Raw genomic sequence first — 10,304 nt, 5'->3', positions numbered from 1 at the left:
CCAACTCAGACCTAATCGATTCTACATTCTTTTTAGGAGTATAAAATGTGTGTTCCCCGAGATCGTTAAATTTAATTCAATTTTAAAATCAGAATATTTATGGGAAAGGAGATTTTCTTTAAGTACAAAGCGAATTACAAATCAGTTGCATTTGAACGTCGAAGAGTTGCGTTCGGAGGCAAATATTCCAATTGGCCTTTGCATTCGTCGAAAATGTTGATAAGCACCTAGCACTCGCCGATTATATCGTCTGCTGTGCTTGCGTGTAATTGTGTTTGACGCGGTTAAATTATCTCTCGCAGTGAAATTGGCCAATTTCTATACGAGTAAGTAGTATAGAACGGCGTGTGGTCAGACACGCGTTTCAGCTTAATTGCTGACCCGAGCCACTGAAACGTGCACCCATGAGCAAAATACGTGGAAGAATACCCCGATCACGTTAAACCAAACTTGCGCGTTAACCTTTTCAAATGAGGCTCACGTGTCTGCTTTCCTGTCATATTTCCTGTTTTCGTGTCGGAACTTTCCAAAGCTCGACTCGACTCCTAAATAGATGTAGGTAGTCCAGATCTAGGTAGTCTAGATCTAGGTAGTCTAGATCTAGTGTAGCAAGGCACATTGGCCAATATTTTCCAACAGAAATTTTACAGAAAATATCCTCCAAGGATTACCCATTCACGCATTAAAATTCGAACACTCCGCCCCCTATAATTCCTACGTTGAAAATTCTCCAGCTCCAAAAATCTATCCCAATCTCTCGACCAAGTTAACCGTTGTAAGGAGGCCATATCTTATTCCGAACACCCGGTATAAGAGCTGAGGGCGACCGTCATTTTTCGCTAGCACAAACGAGGAGATAAGCCGAGACGAAAGCTGGTTTGCGGAGCAGGATACGGCCCGCCAAACGACTGCGTTCTTTGTCAATCCGCGCGTGACGGATATTACGTCGGGTGTTTTCATCCCTGTCGGTCGTTTTCGGGATATCGCCCCGGTCTCGCCTCCGTTTGGCTCCTTAGGATCCCGTGGTGATAATTTATAGTTCGAGGGATCGAGAGACAAGCTCGCGCGTCGCGCGAAAACTGCTGCTCGAGTTACGAGCTTGCCCGATAAAAGCGCGTTCTAATTGGCCGAGCGATAAATTCGCCGAGTGGCTGCCGCCCCTTAAACCGTCGAGTGACCGACGACGATATATCGATGTCGGTTACGCTTTTCGACGTGCGCTCTGCGAGGAAAAAAAATATTTGGAAACAAGGCAACCGTTATTTGACGACTCAAAAAGAATATAAATCAGCAGAAAATTAAATAAATAACAATACGAGAGAAGATACTATATGGTTGCATGGAAAAATAATGAAACGATTAAAGATGAAAAATGGGAAGAAAATAACAAAGAGATTTCGACGATGAATATAAGAACGAAATAAATAAAACGAACGAAAACGCGAAGAAGAGTCAAGTATCCTTACCCCGCCCTCGTTAATTGATTCCCCCCGCGAGCTGTGAGGACGTACCCCTCTCGACGATCCATTTAGATCCATTTATCACCCTTCAACGGTGCCCATAAACCCGTCGTGAAAAAGAACAGGGCCCCTCATTTCGCATAAAGATTCTTTGTAGCACGGTCTGAGTTATAATTAATCGATAATTGGTCCGAGAACTTCGGCTTCCTAGAAACGATCGACGACGCAGCCGGTTGCATTAGCCGGTCGGGGAGCGGGAACGGGCTCGAGAATGAGAAATTTGTTGGGAAACGACCGCGGACAGTATCCAACGCGTGCATCGAGCATACTTTTTAGTTTATAGCTCGAGTTTCACGGGGGCAGGTCGACAGGTAATTTGGATGATCGTCCCCCCGAAAGTGCTTTCGTTCAAGATTATCGAATATTGGATTCCAATCTCGACTCGTTTCCCGCGTCTTTATTTCCCGATGAATCTGATATTGAAATGGAATGAGGCGATGAAACCAAACCGCAGAACGAAATGAATGGTTCGAGTCGATAAAATTCAACGGGACTTTATTTTCATCAACATCCCTTGCATCCGTAACTCGAACGCAGCAACTTCGTTGCTTTGATGTTCCGATTAATTTACAGACTCATTTTTGTCGTGGAAGCTCGTAGGATTAATATAGATGAATCGGTCGTCCTCGATAGCCTCGAATGGTTTTTCGTTGAGGTCACCTTTCCCGAACCTGAAGTTTTTGAGGTCACCGACGACAGATCTTAACGAACAGATTCTGGTTTTTGGTTGCAGGTACTGGCTGGACCGCGGCGACTTCAAGATGACCCTTCGGTACATGAATCTCCTCAAGGGGGCGTCCAGGACGATCGCCAACGACTGGATGAATGAGACGAGAATCCTCTTAGAGACCCAGCAGGCTGTAGAGACTTTGTTAGCGTACGCCGGCGCGATCGGTCTCGTGTTCCTCGGTGCTGGAGACTCGAAGGTCAGTCGAAACAATTAGAAACGAGAAGAACGCGAAACTATTTCAACGAACGTTCGCCGTGCCCCTATCAGTGATGGAAAAAACGTTCTAGGAGAAATTGTAATTATTCTATATTTAGGTGAATTTAGTTACATTTAAACCGAAAGGAATCCTAAGTTCAACGACGATTGAAAGATGTACGCGTGCCCCGTGACAGGTAGTCAAAGCTGTATTATTTTCTTTTTTGGACCATTTATAACGATTGGGAAAAATTGCGAAATATAGAAAAATATATCGACTCTTTGCGTTTTCAATGAATTTCGTTCGTTCTCGACTGTTACTTCTTTTTTTTTCTTTTTTTTAAAAATCCAACCTTCGTAACCTGTGTCGTACAAGTCGCGGACCTCTGCAACAGATGGTGAACAATGAACGCAATCGAATGAACCCTCCACCAGACCCGTCCTTCATCCTTTCCCTGAACTCTTCGTTTTTCTCTCGCGTCGACGAAACCTGGCAACAGTAGAGATTCCCGAAGCGTACCAAGGTAGAGAAACAAAAAAAGCGAAAGAGGACTGTAAAAAGTAAAAAAGAACCGTAGAACGTTCGGTCACGTGCATTTCGTTGTGATTCGGACTGTTTCAGCCGGAGCAGAAGTAAAACTCGGCCCGAAAATGCTGTCCATCGAGATCACGGAAGGCAACGCACTCAAAAGCACCGAGGGGGACACGGAACAGACACACAGACGCCCACGAACACACCGCCGACGAGGAGGAGGGGAGAAACGTGAACGAAAAAAAAAAAAACGCGGAAACAGCCCTTGCGCAATGGACAATATTTCCTCCTGGTAGACAAAGATAAAAGAGATAGAGAACGAAAAAAGCAGCAGCAACCTGGAAGACGAACGATTGAAGTTCGAGCCCTTCTTCAGCAGCCGATTTCGATCCTCGATGTTCTCGAACGCGCTTGTGTGTGAACTTCGAGAGGCAGTCGAGTCCAGATGACAGATGGAGAGAAGGAGAGAGTTACGGCGGCAAAATATAGGCTGCGGGGTGATTCGTGAAAAATTCTTGAACGGGGCGGAATCTTGGAGGCGATATACGTCGAAAGTGCGGGATGACGTTTTTCCTTCGGGGTCTTCGTTTTCGAGGGAAGCCAGTTGGAAGATCGGTCCAGTAGAGGTCGGTGGTTCTCAACGAGAAGTATTTTTCCCATAGATCTCGAGTCTGTCAAATTCTGTTTGCAAATGTGCGATTCTAGTCGTTAGAAGTTTGCATCTTACTCTTTGGTTCGCGTTAATGGCAAAAGGACTGTCGACGATATATTTGCCATTAGTCGAAGTCGATTTGAGTATTCGAATCCCTAGTATTGTATCTGTGTTCAATTACCAACAAAGTGTTCGGTTACGTTGGCCCGTAGCGCTGTTGACTGAGAATCACTGTCGAAAATGCGCTAGAACGCATTTTCAAAGTCTACTTTATCGAAAACGAAGACTCGTATTGGTTCGTTAAAGTTCAGCTGAGATTGCACGGAGTGGGAATAATCGAAACAAATGTTGCTTTGATTGTTGAGAGAACATCGACGATCGCAACGATCAACAAGAATTTTCTCGCTGTCTCTGGCGAATGCCTTCAACCCTTATTGCTGCAACAAATTTCAACGTTCGATTCTACCTTAGTTCATTCAGCCTTGCATTCTTCGAACTTAATCCGTGAGCGAGCATCGGCACCTGGGACCCACGCGTGGCCCCGTTTAAGCTGGGAGACACTTTGAAAAAAAAAAGTTCACGAGCTTGGCGAATCCTAAGGAATAGCCGCATCCATTCGGATCGTGGACGTCTCCTATTACTATCCTCGACTCGTATAGTATCTTCGCAGAGGATATAATTTGCAGAGAGTGTCTCGGTTTCGCGCGGAGATTTCGACAGAGACATCGACGAAAACAAACCACGACGAATGTTCCGCGAAAGCTGTAAATTTTGTACCCTTCGTCGCGATCGCTGGCCCCCCTAATTTTCGAGGCGATCCAAACAAAACAAAAAAAGTCGTCTTTCTATTTTATGTCTGTTCTATCGGTCCGAAGCGAGTTGTCGTTGCTTTTGGATCGTCTGGATCGTTCGTGACGAACGTGGCGTCGGGAGACGGGCGACTATCGGCTCGTTTACGGAGTCGACCACGCCTGTGGTCCGCTAGCAAACAATAGAGAAATGAAGAAATAAACGTTTCATCGATGCCGTCTGAACGGAGCTGCAAGTTATTTCCTACCGATAAACGATGGAGGGCCTCGAGTCATACTATCACATTCGTAGGAATAAGTTTTATTCCAAGTTTCGAGGAGCCGATCTTTATTTATCGATAGCACGGTGTCCTATATAAGGGCGACGGACTGTGGAATCGGTTAATGGAAATGTATCAGAGTTTAAAATCGCTTCGAGGCCCTCTACAGCCTGTTTCAATTAGGAAGAAAATCATAGGACCACACAGTGTCCGCGACAGGGGCGTATTGGATAGGGTAATGATTATTTACACATGTTGCTATTTAGTATTGTACCGCGTCACGGTTATGTGCTTTGTTAATGAGGGACAATATACAAAAATATCAAAAAAACAATAATAAATACAAAAATGTAAGTCCTGGGGTAAGGAGAATCTGACGCTACCATTCACTTGGTCAGAGATCTCGCCAAGTCTGGCACGACTTACAATCTGTTCTAAAACTGTTCTTTCATTCTCCCATGAATACATTCTTTCCCTGTTTAAGTTACCCTTGTGTTGTTCGATCGGCAATTAGCGCTTGTCTGATTAATCACTGGTACCGTTCCACTTGCCCTCTCATAATCAGGCACTTGTATTCCATGCAGAACCCGGACAGCGAAGGCTTGTAGTCTCATGTAGGATTACTGAAACGTCTAATCCAATGCGATTCACATTTCCTCTCAGGAATGACCTTTGAATTCTACCATGAATACAATCCACCCTCAACCAGCGATTCCCTATGCATCCATTCTATTAGGTTGTCCAAAAAGTTCGTGGCCACTTCGATATATTCAGACCTGTGCCACCTACCAAAAATCGACATGGACTTTCCGGACAACCCAATATTTTAAAGAAGGCCATTCGTCGATCCTTCGACTCCCTGGCGCAGGTTCAACCCTTAACTAAAAACATTGACATTTTCCAGGCCTGTCTTCAACTTCCGCGCGGCATGCGTCGACGAGAGTCGTTGAAAAAAAATGACTCGCATTGTTGATCCTTTTTTCCCCCCAAGTTTGTCTAAGCACACGCTGCGGAGCTTGTTTACCGTGTACTGCAGAGAGTAGCCCCGGCATTTAAAGAGAGAAATTGAAAAGAAAATGTTGACGACGTTCCCGTGTGTCCTCCACTAAACGCTGAAGCGTCGTGGTACCTTTGAGCATAGCCGAGAGTTTTGAAGCTGAAGGAGAGTCTCTTCGATGCGAGTTTTTGTTTTCATGTTCGAGGGCTGCAACCTTGAATCCACCCTGGAGTTGGTAATAAAGATTTCCTGGTGGATAAGGTTTCTTGACTGTTCCGAGGATCGAGTTATCGAAACTTTCCTGCTTTCTATTTTTTGTTTAAATTAAATATTCCACCTTGCAATGTTCTCTTCCCTGGTTTTTACCATCCTTCGTCCCGTGGTTATCAAAGGGCCCGACTTTGCTTTCAGCTTTCGCCAATTAAAAAAATCTGAAACTCCTCGGGCAGGAATCCTTAGAAAGCAGCGATAACGTGACAAAGCACAACTCGAGGCCATCGAGTGGACGCTCGTCCGAACTTCTTCGCTGGGATTTCTTGTTCTTTCGATCATCGTACCCGAAGTGCCATTAACGTAGCTCCGAATCCTTCGATCCACGAGCTGCCTTTACCTTTCTTTTTCCAATGAGGCGTCGAGCAGGGTCCGGGGTTGGCGTTAAATCGCGATCGATGGCCGTCGGCGGATCGCCCGGGGACGCCTGGCGTCGTCGATTGCCGCTCATTAACGACGTTAATGGTACTCCACAGGAAATAATTCAATTTCGCGACAGCGGAAGCTTGCACGCGGTCCGCGACGAACACTCTTATTACCGTCGCGCCGATAATAAACCGTTTCGTCGCAATTCCATGGTGTCGTTTCATTTTGCGACGTAATTTGCTCGCAAAATGTTTGTCGCCAATTATTTAAATTGGCTGTGGATCAATTTATATTATTTTCAATAATCGATCGTGTGCTTCAGGCAGCTACAAATTGCTTATTTTATTTTCTAATTGTACTCTGCGATTTTTAATTTAAATTTTAACATATTTTTTATATATATATATATATTAATTCTCGCGGGACGAATTATTAAATAATTGGCGACAAACATTTTGCGAGCAAATTAGGTTGCAAAATGAAACGACACCATGGAATTGCGACGAAACGGTTTATTATCGGCGCGACGATAATAAGAGTGTTCGTCGCGGACCGCGTGCAAGCTTCCGCTGTCGCGAAATTGAATTATTTCCTGTGGAGTACCATTAACGTCGTTAATGGTATGTAAGGTTAATATATATAAGGTTAATATATACAGGGTGTCCCAAAAGTCGGGGAGGAGCCGGAAATGGGGGCTAGCTGAGACGGTTCTGAACAACAATTTCCTTTGCAAAAATGTCGGATGGGGCTTCGTTAAGGAGATATTAAGCGAAAACCCCGACCAATCAGAGCGCGCGTAGACCGTTGGAGCGGCCGCGGTAGCGAAGGCTACGCGCTAGGTCGATGCTTCGGTGCACGTCGAGTCACTTGTTCGCGTGCAAGCGCGACCACCAGCGCGTAGCCTACGCTATCGCGGCCGCTCCAACGGTCTACGCGCGCTCTGATTGGTCGGGGTTTTCGCTTAATATCTCCTTAACGAAGCCCCATCCGACATTTTTGCAAAGGAAATTGTTGTTCAAAATCGTCTCAGCTACCCCCTATTTCCGGCTCCTCCGCGAGTTTTGGGACACCCTGTATATAAATATCCCAAATACCGAATATTTTCATCGAAAAAAATCTAGGTCATTGTTGAAGTCAAGTTATCCATTCTAAATGAAATATATATAATAAGAGAATAAATGGTACAAGTGTAGAAGAGTCAAGAGACGATTCAAGATGAAGGTGTTAGCAGTGTGTGTTGCAGGAAACAATAATCAAGTGGAACGAAGATTAACGAGGTAACGAAGATCGATCTCGGTGTCGTCCTAACGCCTGGTAATTGCATTTTTGTTTGGCCATCGTCTTGATTCCTAGTCCAGCGAATCTATCCTTTCGATAATATTTCGTTTGCGAAGTGACGTACTTCAACTCGACTTGTTTTGATAGACCGGCACGAATGAATAACAGCAGCCGGTAATAGAAAGTAGTAAGGGCGACGAAGGGCAGTATAATGCTTGCGATTTTTCGAATAAATCGAAAGGGGGTTTGGCTCCGTCCCGCGAGAAACGAGATAAAGCAAGTTAATCAAGCGTGATGCGAGCAACAAAGAAAACGGGGTCGTGGCGATTCCCGAGCAGAGATAAGCTTGCACCGAAAATCCGCCCCAAGACAGCGCAATTTTTCACGGCCGCTCAAGGAGAAGACTGCTGCTGGGTTTTATGCATCAATAAAACAAACGCCGCCCAGCGATGCAGCCTGGACTAGATTAGATAAGAAGGACAAGGGAAATCTGATTTGGCTCGGGGCGCAATTGAAACCTTGTTGAAATATTCGAACGAAATTCCATCTATAAATTGTCGAGAAAGGGAGAGTGGAACTATTCGGAATATTTCCGAGCACTCTGCGCGTCCGTCGAATAAAATTCGAGCTCGTAGGCTCCCTCGCTCCAATGCGAAAAACGATTGTCGAAACGACCTAATCTAACGTCATATTCGACAACGGGCGCGTTTGAAGCGGTCGGGGGTGGGCGGGGTTGACCGCGGTGATTTAAAATCAATTTGGCAGCCACGTGTTTACGGTAATGGCTGCGCTTGTAACGACCGAGTTCAATGCGGATTTAACCGTCGCACCGTTACCAATCGCTTCAATCTCGCGCGAAAAGCCACTTCTACGTCGGAACAATTCCATTGACGTTTATAACAGCCATCCCCTCGCCCCTGATAATGGTCACTGGATCAAGGGCTCGGATCTGGTTCGATACCCATTAACGACGCATCGACGTTAATTAACGCCGATCCTTGTGTCGTAATCCGAACTTCCTGGCTACCCGTTATATCGGTATCACAAACAGATTTGTCCAGTGATTACTTTCTGATCGTTTTTGATCATTCATTCGTTAATTAATGAATCAACCTCGGCCGGCATCTTTTCAAAAAACTTAGAAATTCCTTTAAAAAAAAAAAAAGTTAAAAAGAAAAGAGTAAAAATCTCGTAGAATAATTACAATTTAAGAAAGCATCGAACCTTGTAAAATTCAAGCGATCTTCTTCTACAAGCCCATTGGAGGGAAACGAGAAGGGGCGTTTCAACACGGTAGAGGCGTTGCCCCACCGTGCCAAGAGAAGACAAATCAAAATAATAGCCTGGTAATTTCGGCTTGAGGCGAATTCCAACCGACAGATACTCCGTAGGTGGATAATTATTGGACGACCAGCGACTGGCTCCGAAATGGACCTCGCGGAATTTCCGATTCGCAGCCAGAAAGGGGTCATTCCGTGCAATGCATTCCAGGGTGAACGTACTTCCTCCACGAGTTCTTCCTCGAGGATCGCGAGTGATGCTGAAATTTTAGCGATCCAGATACTCGTTTCGTTGATCTGACGAGATTTTGGTAAATTGAACGAATTGGTTTCGCTATCGAAACTTGTAAGACATGTATCTATGCTGATAAAAAAAAAAAAAAAGTTGAGAAATATTTATTATAGCAGGAGCTAAGCTTTTCGACGTAAACCACGATAGAATGGCCCCGCCCACTTCTATACCACGCCCAGATCGTCTCCCACTTCGATCTCTGTGGGCGGAGCGAAGAGAAAAGACGTGGAGGCGTGGTCGAACAATTTCACGACTTTCTATGCCCACGAAATGACGTTGTCTTATTGAACCTAACATCAATGTAAAAGTTATAAACACATACCATTGTTTATAAGTACAAAAAGCTCTACGTGGATTTCTCGGCCCTTCTTCGCCTTCTCCTTTCGTTACGAACGGGAGATACGCAATTCCGACGCGCCATTAGCATATTTATTGCACGTCAGTTTCGATCCCACGGTAGAATCGTCGTTGACCCGTGACGAAAACGCTGGGTAAATGGAGACAATGATGCGATTATCACTCCCACGACGTTAGATCTGTCGGGATAGCATCGGAAGACGGGGCGCTTCTCTGTTCTAATTTTGATGCGAGGCTAATGAAATTATTCTTAGCGGCGTGGGTGTAGAAACGCCTTTGAAGAAGTGTCAAAGGACCGATGAAGGGTGAAGAGAATTGTTTGATGATCGAAACAAGGGTGATATGAAAATTTCATCGCTATTCTGTCGGTTTTGGTAAACGCAAGTTCCGGAAGGGTAGACACTGATCATGGGATCTAAATGTTACGTTAAATAAATAAACTGGACCACGCCCTCAAGTGTTCGCTCCGCCCACAATAGGCGTGGTCGTGCCGACGCGATTCGCAGTGGGAGGAACGATATTTGTAGTGTCGCGAGAATGAGAAGGAGAAAGTGACTGGCAGGTCAGAAAAACCGTTAGCCTCGACTCGGTGGAAAACCACATGACAACCCCAGGCCCAGCGACGGTTCTCTCGAGAAAAGGGGGTGCGAATAGGCGACGGCAAAACATGACCATATTTGGTCGTGTACGTGGCCGAAGACGGTTTGCGTGGTGGAAAAATGCCTTTAAGAAGGGACGTTTCGGCCAAACGGGCAGATTTTGTGAG

The 10,304-nt window shown here is 45.3% G+C and overlaps 1 protein-coding gene across 6 annotated transcripts in view; it reads left to right on the top strand.

Annotated features, from left to right (window-relative positions):
* The window catches only part of LOC128888701 (MICOS complex subunit Mic60), a 42,260-nt gene extending 37,122 nt beyond the window's left edge, over positions 1 to 5,138 (top strand). For 5 of the 6 annotated variants that reach the window (XM_054145801.1, XM_054145785.1, XM_054145795.1 and 2 more), the window contains one exon: positions 2,254 to 2,724. In XM_054145801.1, the coding sequence (XP_054001776.1) occupies positions 2,254 to 2,464 (211 nt within the window). In that variant the 3' untranslated portion in view covers positions 2,465 to 2,724. Of the gene's footprint in view, positions 1 to 2,253; positions 2,725 to 3,067 lie in introns of those variants that run through there. The other variant, XM_054145777.1, reaches the window with a different exon arrangement.
* Positions 5,139 to 10,304: the final 5,166 nt, after the last annotated feature.

Source organism: Hylaeus anthracinus, unplaced genomic scaffold (assembly GCF_026225885.1).
Source record: "Hylaeus anthracinus isolate JK02 unplaced genomic scaffold, UHH_iyHylAnth1.0_haploid 0, whole genome shotgun sequence".
NCBI lineage: Eukaryota > Metazoa > Arthropoda > Insecta > Hymenoptera > Colletidae > Hylaeus > Hylaeus anthracinus.
The sequence above is the reverse complement of the archived record's forward strand: the minus strand, read 5'-3'. Positions and strand labels throughout refer to the sequence as shown.